The sequence below is a fragment of the Phodopus roborovskii genome, unplaced genomic scaffold (assembly GCF_943737965.1).
Source record: "Phodopus roborovskii unplaced genomic scaffold, PHOROB, whole genome shotgun sequence".
In the NCBI taxonomy this organism is placed as follows: domain Eukaryota; kingdom Metazoa; phylum Chordata; class Mammalia; order Rodentia; family Cricetidae; genus Phodopus; species Phodopus roborovskii.
Genome location: NW_026126482.1, coordinates 20,731,957 through 20,756,311, shown reverse-complemented (window position 1 = coordinate 20,756,311; position 24,355 = coordinate 20,731,957). Strand labels below are relative to the sequence as shown.

The following is a 24,355-nucleotide window of genomic DNA, read 5'->3' as shown; positions in this document are numbered from 1 at the left end:
CCAAGTCACTAGAGATGGTGGTTAAGCACCTGGGAGCAGACCAGTTTGAGAAAATGCATTGAGTGTTAGGTGGTCAGCAGACAGGAAGAGTCTGTCCAACAGGAATGACAGTAAGGGATGGCACAGGACACAGGGACTCCCACTGAGAAGCGCGGTATACTTACGAGTTTAAAAAGTCAGTACATTTTTTTTTAAACAGGGAAAAATTAAAATGGGAGCTTGCCCAGAAAGGAAAGACAAGGGTGGGCAGGAACTATTGTTGGCACCAAAGAAAAGCCTACCGTGTGGCTGGATGCCAGAACCATGACCCCAGTACACACTTGCTACGATGGGGGTGGGGTGGGGAATGGTCAAAGTTAGCCAGTCATGTTTTGGAAAATGCACTGTTTCATGCTTGGTACAGTTTTTAACTGTGGTGGGAAGGCAGTGGCCAGGGACTCGGTCTGCCTCTGAACTAGCTTCTCAGGGGAGACCGGGAGACCACGGTTCTGAGCATGGAAAGTGTATGCTGCTTGGGCCAGACACACTCTCAGGATGGCTAATTCCCAGCCCATGGGATCTTTCCAATGACAACACCCTTTTCTGTTTTCTGAAACTTAAACTTATGAAGATTGCTAGCAACTACTTGGGATAAAATTCATGAGTCGGCTCAGAAGCAACAGTTGACAAATGTGAGGCCTGTTGCCCCTGGGCCTCTGTTGATTATGATTTATTAAGTATTCCAGGTGCATTTCTGTGCCAAGGAGAACTGCACTTGGACTCCAGCCTTTGTTCAGAAAAGGCAAGGCAGCTCTATGTAGACAAAGTTTTTGATATGGAGACATAACTCTGAATCCAGACTAGCAAGAGAGGTAAGCAGAAATGTATGAGTAAGGAAGCCAATTGAAACAGAGACCACTCCTGCCCAAAGCCCCCGAGTTATGACAATTTGGCAAGAAACTTTTTTTTTTCTGGTTGAGACAGGGTCTTCTTGCACCCATGTAGACCAAGCTGTCTTAACACGTAAAATCACAGGTATATGACACCATACCCAGCTCAAGAAGCTGTTTGTTCACAGAATGACTTCTCTTCAAACTGTGTTGAAGATGAACCAATCTCATCACAACATCACTGAATTGAGAATCAGAGTGGTTAAAAACTGTAGCAGACTCCCTGGCTTGAGCGAGGGAGATGTGATGCTAGATTCTGTCTTGTTAGGGACCCCTTTTGAACACTGCCTAGGGTTGATGCCTTCTGGAGCAAGAGGGCTGGCCATCGATTTATGCGCTGACAATTATTGCTTGACATGGACTAGAGCAGACCCTGGCATCTACAATACAATCAACATTTTATTTTACACATTTAATGTAATAAAATTAACTCTGAAGACTTGCCATAAAAACAAAGCCCGTGTCTCCTGGTTTTCTGTGCGAATAAGGCATTACGAAGAGCCCAGGAGGGACGGGCTGCTGCACCTGTTCTGAGGTTTGTAGAGGTCAGCATCGCTTCAGTTAATAGAGTAACCTAATAGCAATACATTATAATACATTCTGGGTACAAATGATTTACAAACTCAAAAGGAATTAGTTTATGCTAAAACACAACTTTCAATTCAGTCTTTGCTTTAAAAGAAGCTCATCTGCTGGCGGCTGCACTTTTCATTCGCTTCCCATCACTTTCTTTATTGCACCTTCTTGTTTGTCACACCGTTGGCTGCGAGGAAGTGGGCTTTGGGCAAGCCATTCTTCACCTCTTTCCCTGCAGACTGCTCTTGCATCCTTTTCTCTGCTGGCTTTCTTCTGTATGTCTGTCAGAGTGCAGAGGAGACGTTTTAATAAGCCAATCTCTACCCTTCTGACATAGCATGCAGTTAAAGCACCTCACAACTGTCCTTGGCACTGGGTCGTCTAGTAAGAATTTGTTTGTTTTTAAGCCTCTTGCTATAAAGCTCAGGTAAGAACCAAGGTAAATACATGAATGTAAATGTAGGTTATTCCATGTTATCTGCATTATATCATACTTTGCTTAGCATTCAAAGCATCTTACACTAGGTATTCCCCTGAAAAAAAAAAATAAGTTCCTTTAAAATTCAAGATAAAGGGAGTCATTATTTTACTTTGTATTTAGAGATAGTAATTACAATATTCCCTGGTTCTGACAGGGTTTTAATAGTTCTCTTTAGTAATGAAGATGGAAAGCGGGTCTGATGGATATTAATTATGTCATCTATCACAGAACTCCACTCAGCCTTACATCATCATTCTGATGGAATACATCATCTGTCATATTGATTGACTGACTAAGACAAGGTCTCATTCAGCCCAGGCTGGCCTCCAACTTGCTATGTACCCCACAATCACCTTGAACTCCTGATCTTCTCTACCTTTCCAGTGCTGGGATAACAGCATTTTTACTTTTTAAAAAACAATGATGGCACTAACAAGGGCCAAAATTGGAATGTTGTAAAGTCAGAACTAAAATTCAGTCTGGACCAGTTTGTGGAGATGGTTTGTGTGGCCATTGCCTAGCACTGCTGGGCTGCCGTAAGCCCATCCATGTCATCCCTTTTGAGCTCTGGTGCGCATGTGTAGATCTTTTTGGTTCCACCAATGTGTCTGTCTTTAGACATCCTCGAGGGAAAGGGACTGGTTACCAGTCCAATTCAGAAACACTCTGAAAAGCTGTCAAAGGCCCAGTTCCCACAGTGGTCCTTCACATACAACCACCAGTGAACAAAAACTAAAAAATGAGAGCAATTGTCTGGAGGAGAAAACAGAGTTGACTAGAATTTCAGAAGTACTATTTGAATATAAATTAAGGTTTTTGTTTTCTGTCTGAAGCAGCCTTTCCATTTCCCTAGCCCTGTCATTTAAAATTCACAACCACCTGAGTGAGGCCTTTGCTGCAGCAGCCTGCATGGGTTCTTAAAAGTCACTTTGTAGGGTTCTTTCATTTAAATTGTTAATTGAAAAGGAAATGTCACTTGACAAAGATCGAGTCAGCATGCCCTGTCCATGCTGGGTTTGACTTACAGGAGTTTCCCCAAAGGAACACTGCCTCCCATGTGTCTCAGAGCGGCTGATGGAGGCTTCCTGAATTCATTATTAAACACCACATACGATTGCTCCCAAGCTTTGCTCTACTCAGTCTTCCGGGCTCTGTGACTATACCTGTTCAGCTTTCTGACAACAGATTTGGATGCAGCATGGGGCAAGTCCACATGTAGGTGTAATTGTAACTCAGTCCCTCAGCAAAAGTTCTCAGCAAAGGCCAACTGGACTGCTAGCTGGCTGTTCTTGGAGGAGAATGTGGGGTTAGGGTTAGGACAGCACCCTTTACTTCTTCCTTTGCATACCACTATCTTAAACATAACTGTGCACTGGGCAGCTCGTCACTTAGGCCTGAACATGTGCATCCTACATACCTGAACATAGAAGTTTAAGAACAGGATAACCAATGTCATCATATAGGAAGACTGGAAGATGAGACAGCCAAAGGGGAAGCCGCAGGGCTTGACCACGGCACTGAGAGTGTGTGTGATGGTGAGCACGAACTGCACCTGGAAGGCAGAAGGGCTGCAGGTGAGTACAGGTCCCATGGGAGGTGGGCCCCTATCTACACACGGCTACTGTCCCTGGCTATATCCTACAGAAGCAAATCAAGAAAAAGGCCTCAATACTCTACTATTCTGCCAGAGACTTTATTTGAAATCTTGTAAGTATATACATTTGTCCATTTTCTCATGGAAAAGTAGCAGTTAGATCACTTTTATCGAAATGATCTAATTTGCACATTAACTTAAAAGTGTTCATGTATATTCCAGATCAGAAAATGTCCACTTAGAAGCTAATTGTAATAAACACAAAAGACACTATAATGCTGAAGTATGATTCCTCAAGGACAGGTTAAGATAAAAGGCAGCCTAGTCACGGAGCCTGAATGGCCTATTCCTTCCCTGTCTGTGAACTACATGGAGAAGCAAAAAAAGAAGGACATACCAGCTGAGCCTGTGTGAGGTATTTCTTCCACCAAAGGTACTTGTGCATGGACGGGAACACAGAGAGTCCATAGTAGGAGTACATGAGAATGTGAATAAAACTGTTCAGGGTTGGTCCAAAGAAGCCTAGGACAGTGGAGTATGTGAGTTAGTACTCCAGAACGTGAGGTGCTCGTCCTTCCTCGATATGTGATGGTCTCTGCATCCTGACTGAAAAGTGCTAACAGGCGTGTAGGCAATCATACAACAGCATTCACATGGAGAGAGCCCGATAGCTGTCGTCATTCCAGGATTCAGTATAACCTCCTAGACAGAGGTGTAAACTGGAGAGATGTCCAGCCAACCAAAGCAGCCACTCTGTATCTGCAAAGGGCTCACTGTTATTCTTACCAGCTGATCAGGGAGGCAGAAAAAGGTGAACTTGGGTCTGGCTGAAGATTCCCACTAAAGGAGGATTGACCCTATTTTGTTTAAACCTTGATTAAGCCATGTTGGTGACAGAGCCTCCTCTGGCTGGAGGATTGGCACAGCACTTGCCTAGTGGTTTGTTATGCCGTCTTGACTATGCTTATGTAAGCTATTTTCTCACTTTGAATCTGCTCAAAGCTGTGGTGGGATTGAGAGACTGTCCTGCTGTATGAACTAAAGAGCTCTGCTTACTGCTTCTCAGTCAATTTAAATTATTTAGCCCCCATTTCTCACCCTACATTAATTAGTAACCTAGATAACTGGAAAGCAAAAGGAACAGTGTGATGCATACAGTAAGTTCTCAGCAAATACTGGCCAGGATGAACTATGATGCTTGGGTTTCTATGGAAACCAACACTTTGGGAATACTCAGCAGTGCAAGATGAGTGATATTTATTTGCCATCTGGGTTCTCATTTCTGAGTAGCTCTGTACTTATAATTTTTGTGATCATCTTGGAGATATGGCACACATATATTCACAGGACCATCTATGAATAGTGCATTGTAAATTTTAAGTGCCCAGTGACACTGTTAAACTGAAAAAAATCCTCAAAAACCTGCTCCTATGACATTCACTAATCTTCCTTAGCACCTAGAGACCCAGAGTGAGTGTAAAGGCCATCCGTCTTCTGCGAACTTCCATTCCTTGCATTGAAATTTTCACTTGTACATTGACAGCCAGGAATGGCATGCAACCTAATGACGACTCTTCTATGATTTTTCAACTTAACGACAGGACCAAAATTAGACTTTTTGTAGAAACTGTAATTGGAGCCTTGAGTGATGACTTGTATTGTCAGTGGTCTAGTACTCTCTCTGGATGGTGGGTGATGGAAATGACTGCAGCTCATTCTATACTGCAACCAGGACATGCGGCCACTTGGTTTGTACCCTGCACTTCGGCTATGATGGTGGACTAAGCATGTCATATGTGGTTTTACATTATGGTGTTTTCAATCCACAGAGGGTTCTTTACCAGATTTGACTCTTTGGTATGTCAAGGGGCATCTGCATCCCACGTATCTGTGGCAGTTTCTATTGTTGATACAAGACCCCACTCCTAAAGAAAAATACAGGCATGTGCCACCACACCCATTTAAAAATGTTTAAAGCCACCACTCAATTTGACTGTGTGTGTGTGTGTGGTACTGGTGATGGATTGTCCTTGTACATGCTAGTGCTCCATTGGTGAGCTATATACTTGGCCCTCTAAAATCATTTTTTCTTGTTTTGTCCCATCTACTTTTTTTATAGAGCATTTTCAAAATCATGAGAACATAATTATTTAAATAAAAGTACTGTTCCCTTTAGTCACAAGTGAGCACTCTACACCACTCCCTATGGGCTGTGCAGTCAACATAGGGAGATATCATTAGCTGCTTAAAGTGAAGTAAAATACAGGGGTAAGGAGGCTGAAGAGATGGCTCAGTGGTTAAGAACACTGCTTTCCAGAGGACCCAGGTTCAATTCCCAGCACCCACATGGCAGCTCACAGTTGTCTGTAACTCCAATTCCACAGGACCCAACACCCAAGGCAAAACACTAGTGTACATAACATAAAATTTAAAAAGGAAAGTAAAGTAGGGTTAAAACAAGACACCACAGTGTTCCAGGTAAAGCCAGGGCCAATACAACCTCATGGAGCTGTTGCTCTATACAAAGTATATGGTATCTATGAGCACACTAGTTTATTGTATTACATGTATCATGTGTGCAAGTGCACAAACAGGGTCCTGCCATGCTATAGCTCCTCCTACCCCAGCCTGCTAAGTGCTAGGACTATAGGGTATGAACCACCACATCCAGCTTAAAATTTATTTCTTACAATAGTTCTCATTTTTAAAGGTGAAAGCTATTTTCTTTGGTGCAGAGAGCTATTAGTTTTTCAGAGTGTAAGGTAAGAAATCCCAAAGAGCTGAAATAATTGCTGTGCTTCACAGTGAGGTGGTGGCTGTGGCAGGTGCAGCCTCAGGTGACCAGAGCCACCTTCTATGGAATCAGGTGGCTCTGGCTGAGGCCTGCACCTCTCTGACCGTCTGGCAATTGGTGTATGGCAAAGAAAATATATGTATGTATGTATGTATGTATGTGTATATGTTTAAACTCTTGCTCGGCGTTTTTCAACATAAAAATCCAGAAACCAAAAAGCCACCAGCAAATGTGCTTCCTGTAGTGACTAGGACACTACTTTAGGGACACCCATCTCTCCTAATCTGCACATACTGATGGTAAGAGGTGCACTCGTGTTCTTGTGAGACTCATTTCTCAGAACCAACAGTTACCAAAAGGACTTACTCTGACCACAAGGTATCCAGTTCAGAACACACCACCAGATGTTAAACATCGAGGCGTGGTGATAGACATGAAGAAAGGTGATTTGACTTGTCTTTTTTCGAAGAACAAAGAAAATCGTGTCAAGGAACTCCACTAGTTTGGAGAAGTAGTACCACCACAAGACCTTGGCTACCTACAAGTTCAAGAGGGAGAAAGGGTGACAGAGTACCCCGTGAACCCCAGCTCTGCCCTGTGCGCAGCATTCTGCCTCCCACCCCCACTTCCCTCGGACTACACAGTGCTGCTTATCTGCTAGCTTTCCCTCCAGTTTCTTCCTATTCCATGCAGTCCACCCCTCTCTACTGAAAGATGGGGCACCTTTCCCAGACATGCATCCAATCAAGTTACTCCCCCACACCCACAGGCTACTGTTCACTATTCCCCACCTAAGGTCAGGACCTTCCACTACCTCCAGGGCTTTGTGAACCCTAAACGTGGTCTCGTTAGCCGGTGAGGGTACTGAATCTCCCTCCCACCTACATGGAACACTTTTCCTGCCTCAAATCTGGCACATTTTAGCCATCCCTCACTAATTCTCATCTGAGCAGCCATCTTCTCTCAGGAACTTTACCCAATTGCCTAGTTTTTTTCTCAGAACTGCCTTAACTATACCTCTATACCCAGAGCTCTGAAAGTGTGTGACACGAAACCACTATGTGTTTCCCATCACTGGAGTTGGATGCTCTCTTGTTCACGTGATGGACAGTTTTACAAGGGATGCATCGTGTCTCTGGGAGATGCAAGGTGATGTTCTGATTCTTTGGTGACTTACATATTTTTCTCCCATAGAGAGGTTTTTCTCCTCGTGTATTTGGAAAAAGACACCATGTATGTTTAATGATTTGTCTTAAGTTTTTTCTCAATGACTTGGTGTTGTATCAGCCTTTAAAAGGCAATGTGAGACTTGTTTTCTTTTTAAGATGTAATCTCCTTTTCATCCTTTTAAAACCTGGACTCAGTGTGTTCCAGCTCATCGCAGGCAGTGTTGTTTCTGATGCCCGAATTCCTCGATAGCCAATGAGAGGGAGTCTTTCACGGAAGTTCCTATTACCATGTGTGACCCCAATAGCCATGTGTAGCTCCTCTGCTGAGGGGATGGAGTCATCTTAAATACACTCCCTGGCCCAAGCCTGGAACTGGCTGTGCCCCTAAGAATCCTCATGCCTTCTGGTAGACAGCAACTGAGTAAAGTCATACTCAGTGCCCTGGGCTGTCACAGATAAAAGATATGAAATGTGGCCTCTTTCACGAGGTTAATTATGACACTTCCAATTTGCATATATGATTACTAGGTTTAACTTTTACTACTTTAAAAAATAGATACCTTTTAAAAATGCTAGTTACTAATGATGTTAGTTCATTAAATACTTTATCCCTCAGTGTCCTATGGCTGTCTAAAAGCAGCAATGCATCTTAAACAATAAGCAATAGCAACAAAGAATTCTGAATTGGGTTAAGATGCTGCCCCCCCCCCCGCTATCTGCCCACATGGCTATCTATCTCCCCCTGCCATGGCTGTCATCTGTGCCCCCCTCACCCCCCGCCCCCACGGCTATGCGCTAGTTGTAATTTCGGATGGGTACCTTCCTATGTATGTGAGTTCATTTACCTTTGCTTCTAATGTTTGGGGGAAGAAATTTGCCTTGTTTCCTTTTAAAACCTAATTTTGTTTTACAATGTATGTAAAGTCAAACAAGGTGTGCACTGGGAGCAGTACAGCTTCCATACTATCCCTGCCCGCCCGCCCACCAGCTTCCTATTTCTCCTGCTGCTGTTTCTCTTTAAAAAGTACACACAAAGACATTCCTGATAAACAAAGTCTGCAAGTGCTGGTGTTCACTTAAATATGTCCTGAAACAGCAGATGGCTGCGAGGCCATTCTCACTGCACCGGGTAGAGGCAGGGTGCGTATGGTTCAGTAAGCCCTCCACCCAGCCTTTCCTAGGACAGGTCTTTCCATCAGACCCCAAAGCTCTTCAGTGTAATCCCAGATTCAACTGTAGAGGGGATGGAGACACTTCTCAGGGCTCACCCGGATGTCACCTTCTCCTGCACTGTCAAGGTTCTGACATTGCAAGTTGTAGCCTCCTTCCCAGCTGGACAGGATGAGCTGCCAAAGCACAGAGGAAAGGAAAGAAATCAACACAAGAATGTGATGGCTGGCACTGAACATGTCCCACAAGCTTCCACTCATTAGGGCGGAAGTGCCCCAGAATCTGACCCGGTTGTCTTCAAGCACCAGTGAAGAGCAAGCTCCTGCAGCTGCACATCAGCCAGGGCTTCTATCCCTTCACATACTTCTAATCACTCAGATCCCAAATGTAAGATAAGAGCACCTATAAATATAGTATGAATTATTTAGCTATCTTACAACACAGAATTATAAACAACTGTTAGTAAACTACAGTAAAATATATTCAGCTTCAATACATTTATGAAATGTAGATTACAATTTTCAGCTATAAGGGGTCAGAAAGTTCTTAAAACATGTTCTTCACCATCTGTGCTGCTTGACAATCAAATTGTGTGGCTGACACCTCCCTTCCCAATTAGTCTTTAATGAAAAAGCTGCCCTTAAAAAAAAAAAAAGCCCATTATCTATCCATCCTTGTCCCATCCTCAGGAAGCAGTGATCCCTGAGCAATACCCGATGTGAGGTGATTTGCTCAGGGTTGCACAGCTAAGGAGTGGTAGGCATGTCACTAGAACTCAGAGTTCCTAACTCATTCTTTCCTGGTCTTTCTCCAACATGAGAAAACAAACCTATTAAATTCTTCATTGAAAAATTCTACAAAAGCAGCTCTCTCCCTGCAACAACTTAAAATCCTAGAATATAAAGTTTTCCAGGTAAAGGCCTAGAATTTTCTTCTGCCTTAACAATGTTAATGACTAAGAAACTAATGTTTGGAACCCTGGGTCTCTTCTTCACAGTTCTGATGTAGTTGGTATATTTCTCATCTAAGAAAATCACCTTCGAGTGATGTAATCATAGCTGAAGGTTCTGAGGACAAATGAGTCCTGTGAAAGCAGAAACACAGGGATTTTCCAATGCACTCTATTTTGAATCAGGTCCCAGTAGCCTCCTGAACTGTATTTAAACTCCTGTCCCAAGCTGCCTACTTGTGGCAGGCTGGAGACCCAGGATGCCTTAAAGGATGGAAGGATAAGTGTGTGTGTGTGTGTGTGTGTGTGTGTGTGTGTGTGTGTGTGTGTTGGTGCAGTTTTCAGACCAAGAAGTCTATGTTGCACACAAATATTTAAAACATTTTCAGGATAAAAGCTGTAGTTGAAGGGTTAAGTATATCTTTTCCATACACAGTACAGCCATGGGGTAACCCCTTAGTGAACAGGGTATATTCTGTTTGCCCAGGGCTGTCACCAATCCCATGGTACCTATCTAAACACTTGGCAACTGCATAGCAGAATTAAGCAGCAAGACTTAGGAAACTGCCTCCTGGGCTACTCACAATTCTCGAGCTGGGCTGGGTACCAAAGCCATCTAACCTTTGTACTGAAGGAAATTAAACCTGGTTGTCAATAAGATGGACATGACGCTGCTGGGGGCGGGAGTGGGGGCTGAATAACTCTGAAGCCCAGCCTTATCACCTAACCCAAGCTACCTGCAGCTGCAGCCTGCGAAGCTGTGTGCACAGCCTCCTGGGACACAGCTTCCAGGCTTGTTCCTCATCAAGGAAGGTCTCTTCCAGCCATGTAAAGAAACTAAGTCATCTACTGGGCACTGATGACACATACCTTTAATCCCAGCACTCAGGAGGTGGATGAATCTTTGAGTTCAAGACCAAATTGCTCTAATAGTGAGTTTCAGGACAGTCAGAGCTACATAGAGAAAGCCTGTCTCAAGAAAAAAGAAACTAAACCCATGCTGTATCTGGCCAGTTCACATTTAGCATGCTAAGCACACCTTATCGAAGAACCTGAAACTGTCTTTTCAGTGTCAGAAAACTTAGTGGTCACCTGTGATTTGATGCTGAAGGTTTACATGGCTTTCCTCATCCCAAACCCTTCCCATCAGTGTCTTATTTGGGTCACTATGGCAGCAGCTAGTGGCCATTATTAAAATGGTGCATACTAGATAATACACAAAATAAAGTCAGAGTGAGCAAGCAGAGTGAGCAAGCAGCATTTTAAGATAAGGATTTACTGCCTTTTAAATTTTAAGGTCAGTAGAAAAGTCCTGCTTTGTCATTAGTAACCATTTATAACCTTTGTAAATGGTTTTACCCTAATTTTTCCTTTAAAATGATTATTTTTTGTTCCTTTTACTCTGTTACTTTTGCTAGAGCAAGTTGAATACTTTAGATTCCTCCTTGCAGTATGATTAAACAAAGCAATCATTGCTTCTTCCTGAGGTTCGGTGCTTTAAAGGGTGGAGTTGAAGGCCTGGTAGGCAGCTAGAGTCAACTAGTGTCAACACGGGCTTGCCAGCATGGTCCAGACTGGGCAAGACCCTCCAAGGGGGTGTCTGGATCTCTGTACACTAACTGCATGTCAATCATTTAACACAGTTAGATCAGGATCATAAGGTGTATAAAAGAAGAGACGTGTAGAGCACGATCTTCAAAAGGCCCTCACACTAAATCATGGCTCTAGGTTTAATTTGTCTAAGGATACAGAAACAGGCCCACATTCATGTCAGAAACAAGGGCTTTAGACGCTTTGGGAGGAGCAGGTATCAATGCAAGAACAGCTTTCTGGGGCCTTACAGAATGACACCTGCCAACTGCACCTTTCACAGTTCTGGAAGGCTGCACCTGACCGGTTCTCACACTTACCTCCACCAGCATATATGCAGAAAGAAGGGTGATCCCAAGGTTATAGAAGGTGAGGATTCCCCTGAGAGAAAGAGCAGGCCTGTTCTTCATGTATTTGTTACCCAGCCATATTGAGAGCAGATATATGACGGTAAGAATGAAGGTTGGAAGGTAAGAGTCCAACAGGAACCACCCTCGAACTCGAGAATCTGGAAAGAGAAGCATATGGTGAGAAGCCTGAGGAACAAGCTCCCATGCAGTTAGCAATACTTGCATACATCCTTGTCTGTGCAGTGGGAGCCCTTATCCAAGCTGGGAGGTTCCACGGTCCCCAGTGAACACTGATTTCCTGTTCTAACTGAGCACTTGCCATTTGAGAGGCACTCGCATAACCAACTCAAGTTGCTTTTCCCTGAACAAACTCACAAACACCCTGGTTCTTTCTCTAGATCTTGGCAACCTCAGCACTGGAACTTTTCTTATGAAGTTGGGAACTTTCACCTTTTCACTTAAAGGAGGCAAGTTATGATTTTCTTTGCAGTAACCAAATTGCCAACACCATTGCTCTTGCACCCGAGGCCACTACTAAGTAAATCAGGTGTTAGTTTGATGCAAGCCCTGTGCAACTACATAGTCTTGACAACCAAAAGACTAGAGAATAACTAAGGGGTGGGTAGTATATATATCATGGGTACATTGAACAAAAGGATAATTAAAGTTCCAGACAGAACAGAGTTCATCATTCTACTCAAAACAGCATGTAATTTTAAACATACATATTGTTACTTCTGGAATTTTCCATTAATTTTATTTTGGACTATAGTAGATTGTGGGTAACAGAAGCCACAGAAACAAAATCAGCTAAGGGTAGCACATGTGCACGCGTGCGCGCGCGCGCGCACACGCACACACGCACACACACACACGCACACACACGCACACACACACAATGCTGAGTTAAGCAAACTAAAGTGTAGCAGGGCTGCACAGTTAAGTTTTCATGGGGACTTAAATGAGTCAGCAGTCATCTGGCTTCACAAGAATGAACACCATGGGTACCTACACTCAAGTGTACATATTCATATATGAACAATTAAAAGTAATAAAAATAAATTCAAAAGCTTTCATGGGCTGGGAGTGGTGGTCTACATCTTTAATCCCAGCACCCGAAGGTAGGAGCAGGCAGATCTCTGAGTTCCAGAACAGCCTGGTCTACATAATGAGTCTGTTTCAGAAACAAGAACAACAAAACCCCTGATGTTTAAGGGCTAGAGAGAGGGATCAGAGTTTAATAGCATTTGCTCTTGCAGAGTACTTGGGTTCAGTGCTGAGCACATACATGGCTGCTCACAACCACTGGTGACTCCAGTTCCAGAGGATCCGATGCCTTTTCTGATGTCTGAGGCTCCTTACATACAGAGTGCATGTAAGCTCACACAGGCACACACACATTTAAATCTTTAAGGAACTTTCAAGGAACAAATGGCTGGCACTGACAGAAAGGTGGAAGGAAGCCGCTGGTTACTTTGCATTAATTACTGCATTTATTCATTCTAACTCAACACATCTTACAGGTGAAAAGACAGCCGAGAAAAAGGCAACACAATGACAGCAGGGTCTGGATCTGTGTTCTATCGGCCACCTCAGTCCATAACCCTGGCTGAGACCCTCCCACTGGGAAGATCAGAAGAAAGAGGGCGCTTTGTATCATCATCCCCAACACCCAGGTTCCACAGTGGTGGCCTTCCAGAACAGTCAGCATGGGGCCCTGAGGACTAAGAGGCAGAACCCTGGAATGGCTGATTAGCATGATACAAAACTGTGGCTTTAGCCTTAGCTCTCTCAGAACTAGAATTGTCAATAGCAGGGACTCACAGATGCCCCTCCTCCAGAGAGTGAAACCTGACAGCCTCTGATCACACTATAACACTGGGTAATAACCTGGAAGTGACCTGTAAGTCTCCTTAAACAAGACTGGCCTGGAATCACAAAATGTGCATGCTGTTTCTAACCTACTCAGACAGCACAAAACTCTCCTTTTCTTGACCTTGCTGGTTCTCCCACAGCCTCAGTCCACCTCCCAGGTATGCCCCACACTGTCTAGTCCTACCCTTTCTTAGCACACTTATAGACACACCGATGAGGAGAGTGAGTGCCTCTGTGAGCACTGCCACTGTGCCAAGGAGTATTCTACAGGCAGAGAGCCCCCCTTAGTGATGGAGATGGAGTACTAGGTGAGTGACAGCCTTCCAGACACAGACATATGTACTAGTGCCTTACTGCTCATCCTTTAATGGCCACATGAAGACTCTGCCTTCTGAAGGGAACCATTTCTCACTGCCTTTCATAATCATAGTTTCATTTGCTCAACAAGGTCACGACCACATTGGGTTCTTGCTCAGGCTCCTGTGCCGTAGCTAACTGTGAGGGTTTTCTCCATGTCAGGCGCTGCGTAAAGCCTTGACACATGTTGACAGATATCTAAAAGCAATCCTCCTATATATACAAGATGGACATTCCTGAGGTTCCCTAGGGAACCTGAGCCACAGAGGGCAGAAAGCACACACTGATCATCTTCCCTTTCCATCATATTGGATTAGGATGGGCCCAAACCCTCAGTGCTATCTTTATTAGGAAGGAACAAAAGAAGACAGGAATAGTATGTGAAGACAGAGATGCATTTAGAGGCCAAGGAACACCAGACTGCCAGCAATCTGACCCTGGGAGAGCAACACCAGATGGGTTCTTCTTATCATGTCAAGGGAATCAAGTGAGCCCAACCTTGACTTCAGAACTGGGGGAATATGATTCAGTCATTTCAAAGCCACATGGTCCTAGGGAATGCATGCTTACAGCTTTGTGTCTTGGCTGCTCCCTGACTGTTCCCACGTGCTAGGTTTCCCTCTGCAATCACTGCCTGCGCTCTGTGAGGAGAGGAGGAACCAGTCCCCTCTCCTGTCTTACTTGTAACTAATATCTGTAGAGTTAGGAGGAGGCTCATGTAAACTACATCAGCGGATGCTCTGTAAACATAGCACCTGAATTTTTTACTGCGTTTATCATGCTGCTGTCTATGGCTGCCACAGTTAAAGGTGATCGTAACTGCTGCAACTAAAACATGGGAGCATTTGTTGTGTTGTTTCTTTGATACCTGAGTAGTGTTACTCTTTGTCTGTGTCTGGCATATCCCACAGGCTACTGATAGTGTGTGTGCAAGATCAGAAAAAGCCAGGGATGCCTCTGAGGTCACTGGGTATGGCAGTCACTGTAAGTGCCAGTCACCTTTAGGATTCTTGGTGTGACTGTAGTAACCCAATTCAGTGGTGAAACTTAATTTTATAATCTCCCTGCTACAAAGGGAAAATCCACTAGAATTACTGAAGCACAGTAACAACTGCAATCCTCTCCTCAACTGGACCCATGTCTATATTCATTCTAGCTCCCACTAACCTACTGACAGCAAAGTTTAGTGTGAACTTAGTTCAGAGAGATCAATGATTAACTTTCTGCTGGGAGAAACAGAAAGCTGTGGGCTCCAAGAGTTCACAGCTCCTGTGGTGTCCTGCCTAAGCAAGAGGCCATGCCCTCCACTCTGGGCCAGCTCCTCCCCATTTTTCTAGAACTACAAGCAGGGTGTGTGGAGGTTACAGACAGACATGGCTGGCCCATCACACAAGATCCTCACGGAGAAGACTGGAAAAACCCCTGCCAAACTGCACAGTTTCTATTAAAACAACAAAAGTCACCATTCACTTAGAACAGGTTTCAGAGCCTCAGCGGAAACTGGGGCATGGTCCAAATAATCTCCAGGTTTGGGTAAAGGCTGTGAGAAGTGGGAAGACCTCAGCCCGTCTTCCTGTCTTTACAGTCTTGAGGAAACTGCTTATGGAAACCAAGGATTTCCCACAGGCTTGTCAAACGACCAAGCGCAAGTGAAGCAAAGTATTTGTCCAGACTTCAGCTAGTCAGAAATATCAGTCCTCTGTTCCCAGAGCTGTTTATGCCGTGCTGATGGATGGTAAACAGGGTCATGGCTCCTGTTCTCAAGAGACAAGCAGCCTCTAGGAAGCCTGTGCAGAAGAGAAATGTGGAGACTAGAGTAATGAGGTGCAGTAGAGAGGAAGACACCCTAGAAAGCCCACAGCTATGTCTGCAATAGGAGGAGCTGACCAGAAGGGGCGAGAGGAAGACAGCAGGAAGAAGCAAAGCAGGGAAACAGCAAATAAAACAAGCTTACACATCTGAGGAGTCAAAAGATGTCTGGAGTGGCTGTATCCGTATGAGTGAGAGCGACAGGCTTTGACTAGAGGCTGGCAGGTGATGGAGAAAGCAAAGGGACCATCAGGCTTCAGAGCTGATACCTTGAAGGAAAATTTACATTGCACTTGCCCCTCATTCCAGGGGACACGGTGGGGCAGAAAAAACATGGATTCTGCTATTCTGGGAAAGAGGCCCTTGTGCAAGGCATTTACGGTCCACAAGGTCAGATGCTGCCGTTTTCAGGACCCCAGAGACAAGCAGGCCACTCACCTCGTGGTCCAAACATGTTGTCCAGGAAAGCATTAACTTCATTATCAAAGGCCTTCAGATGCTCCTAAAAGAGAGGGGAAATTAAGCAGGAATTTTTTAAACTCACAAGCGGCCACCACCAACTTCTAGCTACTGTATCTGTGAGGACCTCAGCTTCCTGGAATGTGACTGCAGACTTCTTGAGAGTGGTCAGGAAGCACAGCCTTGCTGTGTCCAGCTTACCTGTGTCCAGGTAAGAAGCATCTCAAACCACCTGGTGGACTCAGACACGTGGGCTCACTCAAACCAATTCCAATCACCTCTAGAATGCTTACAGGCAAAGCTGTTCCATAATCAGCTTCCAGGATTGTAATGAAAGCTGTTGTAGGGAGTAGGGAGTCTGTGTCTACAGGACATAAACAGTTTTCAACAGGGACTCAGCAGCTCCATGTTTCCCAGAGCCAAACCTACAGCTTTAAAGGGGGCTTGTTTTTCTAGTCCAGAAAGAAAGAGAATATTTGACTACTTTCTATTACCTGTATGTTTGCACATCAGCACTAACTAACAGTAATGAATGTTACCTGGATGTCTTGGATTAGTTCTTGCCATACAAACTCAAACTGGGGCCAGGTACTGCTAAGCATCTTATGGCAAACATGTTGCCTACCACCATCCTGCCCTGCCCCTGCCTGTCTGCTCAGAATAGCTGCTCAAGTCTCCTGTCCCTACACAAAGTCTGGAACTCCTTTTCAAGCAATGGGGGTGGGGAGTGAAGACTGAGCAGGATCCAGGGTTCTGGGAAGGGATTTCAGATGATGACTCTGGTAGCAGCTGGTGTGATGCCCTTACAAAGAATGAGCTCCACATTCAAAGTGGAGTGTCATGACCCTCTATAACACCTCATGCTCAGACAATCTGACAGGCCAGGTCCAGGGAGGGGACTGATGCTCAGGAAGCTGAGGAAAGGACCTGTATGGCCCCAGCTGTTGACACCTAATCCTTTTCACTCTTTGACCCTGAAATTTCAAGAAAAATATAATGGGCTTTTGGTACCCCGAGGAAGCTCTGGAGGAGGCTGGGAAGTAGACAGTACTCGTGAGCACCAATTATAGCCAGGCAGTGAGTTAGGAACCATATCTTTCTTATTTCAAGACATCCCTGTAAAAAGTGTCTTGCTAAGTCAAGTTTGAACTTTGGGGACCACTGCTATATCTTTGGCTTCCATGTGGGGCATCTTAGAAGCCCAGGTTTGAGAAGGAGCAGTGACGTGACAACGTAGGACAGAAAGCCAGTTGTGTGGCTGTTGATCTGCGGATCTTTGTCAGACATCATATTCTTCAACAGATAAGAGCATTAACCCCACACCCACAGATGGACTCATGGCTCTTGCCACACCATGAACAAATGTTTGAACCGTTTTGGCTTGTTTGCTCAGGTTTAAAACCCATTTTCCAAAATGTAGAGAACTAAGAAAACTGACTAGTAGACTATAGACCCATTACTGTGGCAAAGTTCAGAACTTTACTTATACTGTGGAAACAAAGCACAAGGTGGTAGGAAGAGAGAGAGCAGAAAAGGAGTAAGAGCAGAGATGGAAAAGGAGTAATAGGGCACCCAGTCTTTCATTCTTTGCCATTCACTACAACTGACACCAGCATTAGATGCTGAGGGCAAAGTCAGCATACATGGTCCTCATCCTCATGACGTTCTCAGTCTAGAGAGTAACTCAGAATTGCAGGCCTAAAAGCATTATGAAGCTCTCAGGACTGTGTTAGAAAAGAGCTCCTGCTGAATCCTGACCCTTGGGGACCCTGTCTCAGGAGAGAGTCACAGATGCAAGTTGACATATAGCTCATCTGGGAAGCACTGATAACCAGAGCATCTAGTGGCTAACATGGTAGAAAGGCAGGCAATGCTGGGAAAATACAACTTTAATGACAGAAAGCAGTGTTTGTTTGAGGACTGTAGGTAGAAAAAAATAAACTATCCTTCAAAAAAAAGGGCTAAATAACGACACTTGGACACACACATAAGGAAGTCTGCAGTTGACAGGACTGTGCTTCTGAGTATGCTGGCGATGTCTTCAAGCAAAAGGAAAACGATGCCATATGGAAAGTAGAGTTTAGAGAAAGCCATGAGCACCAGAAGTGAATCTAATTGAAGAGCTGTAGCCCAGAGCACCCTAATCAATCTGGGCTGCCCACCCAATCATGTCCACTATTAACACAGGGCCCCCTATGTCACCTCTACCACCGTATCCACCACCTTGACAGCTAGAAGCAGCACTCCTAAGAGCTGCTTCTACTCCTCCCATAAGTGTGAAGATCTCCCAGAGGAGTGGTGGCCTATCCAGCAGCTCCACTGCACAGACTACAGAAACCTTAGCAGCTTTCTTGGGACATGCCCTCGCCCTAGCCATTGGCTTCTGCAAGCACTTGGGGGAACAAAAAAGAGTGAACTTAATTTAGCTTTTTGCCACCACAGTGCCAACTGGTTGCCCACCCATCTCTAACTGCACCAGTTGGAGGTCAAGTCAAACCAGGTTATCTCAAATGGGGGCTCTTTTCTGGTCTGCTTCTGAAGGCTACGATGCCTGGAAGAGTGCTACATCTTCCTCAGTAGCCTGGGTTTACCTCCAGGAAGGCTTCATTACATGGCCATTACAATCATAATTAAGAGCCATTCTGTAGAAGCAGAGGCAGGAGCCTGGGAGAGATTAGCCCATCCTGCCCTGTGGATGCAGGACTGGATATCTCATCTCGTCTCTTTCCTATTTCCCCTTCTTCCTTCTCCTCTTCACTTCTACCTTTTGTTTTAGGCATTTTACAGGTACACACATGCATGCACACACACACACGCACACGCACACAGGCATGCACACACACGTACACCGGGACACACTACAGCATGCATGTGGAGAGCAGAGGATAATGTGTGGGAATCAGGTGGTCTCTCCTTCCACCATACAGGACCCAGCTATCAAACTCAGGTTTCAGGCTTGGCAGCAAGGACCTTTGCCTGCCGAGCCATCTCACTGGCTCTATATTGTAGATTTTAGTTTTTGCCTATGGTGGTGTTATATTGTATTTTAAAAAGTGACTTAGAATCTTAGTGTTTCTTCTATTAGCAGAATTTTTGAGAATGGGTTAAAGACAGAATAGGCATTTTCAGCAGAAGTTCACTGCTTTTCAAAACAAGTATATTAAGACACAAAACAGATGGTTACATTTGAGTGTAACAGTGTAAAAATCTTTACTTCTCTTTTTATGTTTCCAAATACAGTAATGCTGAAAAATTCAATGACAGCAAATCAGGAAATGGGGTGTGATTCCAAGGCCAGAAACTTCCCAAGAGCCTCAAGTCAGAGATAAGTTGTAGGGAGCTCAGGAGGAGATGTGTCCCCTCAGGGACATATCTTTACCTTGTGTCCAGGACTCAGGATGACAGTCAAATACTGAGCCTATTGACTGACTCCTGGGGATTATTCCTACCCTATCTCCCACTTGGTGGACTGCAGTAAGGCAAACCAACCGATATCAGATGCAAATGACCCCAAATCCTTTACCTCGATTGGCCATACAAAAAGAACTCGTTTTGGTGGTGCCCTGCTATCCATGTAGCCCAGGCTGACCTGGAACTTGGCAGTTCCCTCTCCTCAGTGTCCTGAGAATAGGAATTACTGACGTGCACTGCCACACTTGGCTCAGGAACTAGCATTCCTCCTAGGCATAAAATGTGGAGAGTTTTAGAAAATGAAATAGTTGTTATTAACTCCTTTGCCTGGCTGAGCCAGATTCAGTGACTTCCACTGTTGTTTCAGCCTCCCTGCGTCCATGTCCTCATGTCCACTCTGCCCAGGGCATGTCTTATTATTGGAGTGATTCTACTGCACTATATTCCTCCTCTCTGCCAGCCTGAATTTTGCTTGCTAGTGCCTAGATGGCACTTAATTGCATTTTGTTCCTCTGCATTTCCCTTCTCCCAAACTACTCAAAAGCCTCTTTGTCTGGCACACATTAGGGGCGCCATAGCTGTTCACCCACTGTGGGAATCAGTATGGAGATTTCCCAGCAAATAAAATTAGATCCACCTTATGACCCAGATTCAAGACATCAGGGACTTCCTGAGATCAGGCACACAATGTTCACTGCAGCACTACTCACATGGCCAAGTTACAGAACCTATCTTGGTGTCTAACAACAAAAGAGAGAACTTAAAAATACATAGAATATGTATGGAATACCATTTTTCCAGCAATGATAAAGAACAGAGTGGTTTTTTTGTGTGTTTGTTTTTTCAAGAAAATGGATGTAACTGGAGATAATCATGTTTAGCAAACAAACCCAACCTTGGGGGAAAAAACCCAAAAATTAGTATGTCTTCATATTTTGGTTGGTAGATTTTATGTAGATATGTAAAACTGTTTATATATACATGCTAAGAAAATAAGAGGTGAAACTCTAGGAGAAGAAGGCAATCAGGAGGAGGAGGTAGGGTGAGAAGGGACAATAGGGATGGTGAGGGGGGACATGCACAATGTATGTTTTATGCTTGTCTGACAATGTCCTTCTGTAACATAGTACTATACACAGTGAATATAAACAATGAAATCTATTTAAAAAATGCAAGTATTTGGAAAAAGTTAAGGTCTTCCCTCCAGAATAATGGGGGAAAAACCAAACATTTTTCTTGTAACAGTTTGATCTTATTAAAAGATATAAAGCAACTTGCCTTAGGGTTAGTTGAGTAAAATGAAATCCACTACACATTAAACAAGGAGCCCAGTTTCACAATGAGCACTTCTACTAGGTCAAAATCTTTGTTACAGACATCACAACCCCTAGTTCCACAGGAAGTGGTAAGCTAAAATAAACCTCCTTGGAGATTAAGCCAAAGCCAGATTTCTGTACTCAGAATAGTCAGGACGACTGCAGTCTCCGTGTCTTAAGGACACGGGAAGAATGAGGCTCTTTCACAAGTCACAGTGGCAATGAAAGGAAATTGTGTTCGCATGTGCTCTGGTTGTCAAGTGCGGAGCAGAGGGGAAGCAGGTCGGTGCTTTTCATGAACAAGTGCTATCCCTTTGAACAGGAAACAAAGCAAAGCTTCTTGTGATTTTATGAAAAAATATGGGCCAGATTTTATTCCTAATTTTCCAGGCAAAGGTCATATATATATGTTATTAATGATATCTCCAGCATTTCAATACATTTTTGGTAAAGCCAGATTATTTTAACTGCTACTTCCAATAAGAGAACCCAAAAGTCATGTGGTTGATCTGGTTTGTATTTTCCCTTAAGCCGTGAAACCAACTGATAAAGGACTGCATTGAAGAATAGAGCGCTAGCCCTGCTGAATGTAAGAAACCCTTTGGGGCACACTCTTCTGTGAGTGTGTTGTCACTGAAGTGACAGCTGATAGCTCACTGCAGTCTATCCTAGAAGGCGAAGAAAAACTAGTTATAGCTCTCCCTTAGTTTTTCAGCAATGTCAGGTGAGAGACATTAGTGGTTATTATGAGGATGGCAGACCATCCAAAAGCAGAATGAGGCTTGAGCTATGGGTGCAAAGATGGAATTTCATTCTCCTTGGCCTCTGTGACAGGTAGAAAAGTGCAAGCTAGCTTTAGGTACTCAACTTTCATATATTTAAGCATCATAAGGATGTTAACAGTTCATGTTCATTTTTCATCGCTAGTAAATCCCAATGCAATGTGACCAATGGATATACCTCCAGGGGAGGGGAGAAGACAGTGACAAGTGTCTGTCTATAGATGATGGGAGCAGAAGACAAAGTTATTATGAGCTACACAAATGTGACAAAGCCAATGCTTTTGCCAACATACTGTCAAAATAAGACTTTGATCCTTATTTTCAGAATTCAGCAACATCAGAAATCCTGTTTTGGTTTCCTCTTGGCTCTTCGATGTTTTTAAAATGAGTGCATTAATAAAATATTACTACCCCTTTTCTTACTACAAATATTTCTATTCATTAGGCAGTAGAAATCACGTTGTAGTACAAAATGATCCTAATTAAATGCAATCATCTTACGCCTCTTCTTCAGTCTCTGGAGGCTACTTTTTAAAATTATGGTACAAAAGTTGTTCAGTGTTGTGAGTACGTGCTCTCTGAGGCCCTCTCCGGCTCGAGGTCTTAAAGAGATAATCTAATGAGTGTTTGTCCTCCCGTTCTCTTGTTCTTTCTTCTTTTCCAGGCTCCAAGAAGTAGGAAAAGTGCCAGATTCAGACAAAAAGAACTGACCCTGAGATATTGCTGACCAAGTATGGGCAAGCTGCAAACATATTATCTTGGATTTTGAAACAAAACTACAAAACTCACAAAAGGAACCTTGACCTAATTAATGGGCTATGTGGAGAGAGGCTGGTTAACCCGAAATGCCTGGTAAGTTTGTTCCCAGATCCCATAGGCAAATGTTTCAATTTTCCCCCTAGATATTCCACAGAAATCAATATACAGCCTTCCTCTGTGCCCGTGTCTTAGAAATTCAGAGAAGGGAGGGCTTCCTGCCATGGGAAGAGAGGATTTCTGCAGCTTCCTTAGCAGTGGTGTGACCATGGTAGCAACAACATATTGCTTTGCTGGTCTTCTGTGGTCTGCATAGTCCACCACACTCCCTCTACCAGTCAGACAGGAAAGTTTGTACGTTCTCATCTTCAAAGTGCTAAGGAAAACCAGCTTCATAATAAAGAAAAGCCAGCTGTTCGAAGCCATGCGTATAAGAGAGGACAACCCAATTCCTTTTTAAAAGTATGTGTATCAATATGTTCTCTAGAGGAACCACTAGAGCCTATCTGAATTCTACAAAATAAATACTGAATTACACTAATTGAGCAGTCATGATCTTTTGGTTTTAAAAATATTTTCTAGACAGAATTCTTCATCTCATTTTTCAACTCTCAAAACTTGCTTTTCAATGAAACTATCATTGAGAGAATATGACTACTGTGCTTAACACAGCCATGAAAGCTTTGTGGTGTTTTGTCCTTCCACCTCATAAGAGAGAAGACATAAATCCAGCAACATCAGCAGGTGGTGGTGACAGACTGGGGAAGGAGGAGCACAGCCCTGCCTGACTCTTCCTTCGGCAGACACACTTTCAGGACTGGGTGTTTGTTGGTGACATCTCAGCCTGGATCAGTGCTCCAGTTGTTTTCCAATAAGAGCCAAATTAGGCTTTGGAGAAGCAAGGGCTGGAAGTTTCCATCTGATTGGGTAAAGGAAATGTGTGTTGGGTTTAGGCAAGTTAATAAAGTCAAAGAAAGAGATGCTACACTGAATTATTTTCTCAAATTATTGCTGGTGTAGAAAGAGAAGGTCTAACTCGTTCAAAGCAGACCAAGGGGCAGAAATGTAATGGCTATGGCAGCCAGCAGCCAGCAGCCAGCAGCCAGCCCAGAAGGAAGGTCAGGGAGGTGGCTGCCAGGGCAGGTGTCCTGTGTGACTCTGAGGTGGCTGCCAGGGCAGGTGTCCTGTGTGACTCTCTGAGGTGGTTGCCAGGGCAGGTGTCCTGTGTGACTCTCTGAGGTGACTGCCAGGGCAGGTGTCCTGTGTGACTCTCTGAGGTGGCTGCCAGGGCAGGTGTCCTGTGTGAGTCTCTCGGGAAGAGCAGCAGTGAGTCCATTTGCAGGAGAAGCTTGGTTGGGGCTGCAATGCTTGGTTGGGAATCTGATTTGAAGTAGAGATGACAAGCATGCACATGGGGATGATGCAGCTGTCTACTGCACTGCTAGCATGGTCACAGTCTCACTGGTACAGGGGTCCTCTGTCTACTGAAAGACTTAGGAAGAAAGCCACTGGTAACAGTCCAGAAAAGGGCCTTGTGGTGTTGCTACAGGGTCACTTTTCACCCAATTGTTCATCTTATTCTGCTGATCTCTAGGCTAAAGACTCCTGTAATGGAGGAACCACTCAATTTCAAAGAAAGCCACCTGACCATGCCAACAATGGTTACTCCTGCCCAGGTAACATTATTCAGAGTAAAGCCTATTTCTCAGCCCACACACACTTAAAGGGAAGTCAGGATGCAGAGAGCTGCAATGTCTCATATATTCAATAAAATCCTACTTAGTCACATGGCTTTTCCCAATTCCACTTAAGACGGATGTTTCACTATGACACTGATGATCACTAACAAGGCAGGTAGCACCAGGGTAGGAGTCAGGAGACCCTGGTTCTTCTCTGGACTCTGATGAGTGACAGCTGTGCGGCCTTGGACTTAGGCTGTCTCACCTACACTCCCTCCCTGTGAGAGTGGGAGCAGCTGCCGCTGAAAG

At 44.2% G+C, this 24,355-nt stretch overlaps 1 protein-coding gene across 4 annotated transcripts in view; it reads right to left on the bottom strand.

The window, feature by feature from the left end:
• Nucleotides 1-1,310: 1,310 nt before the first annotated feature.
• Elovl2 (ELOVL fatty acid elongase 2) overlaps nt 1,311-24,355 on the bottom strand; it is a 37,289-nt gene continuing 14,244 nt past the window's right edge. For 3 of the 4 annotated variants that reach the window (XM_051194401.1, XM_051194403.1, XM_051194402.1), the window contains exons 2-8: nt 16,082-16,145; nt 11,573-11,760; nt 8,812-8,889; nt 6,741-6,912; nt 3,978-4,102; nt 3,404-3,538; nt 1,311-1,786 (exon numbers count right to left, since the gene is read on the bottom strand). In XM_051194401.1, the coding sequence (XP_051050358.1) occupies nt 1,661-1,786; nt 3,404-3,538; nt 3,978-4,102; nt 6,741-6,912; nt 8,812-8,889; nt 11,573-11,760; nt 16,082-16,145 (888 nt within the window). In that variant the 3' untranslated portion in view covers nt 1,311-1,660. The remainder of the gene's footprint in view (nt 1,787-3,403; nt 3,539-3,977; nt 4,103-6,740; nt 6,913-8,811; nt 8,890-11,572; nt 11,761-16,081; nt 16,146-24,355) is intronic. The other variant, XM_051194404.1, reaches the window with a different exon arrangement.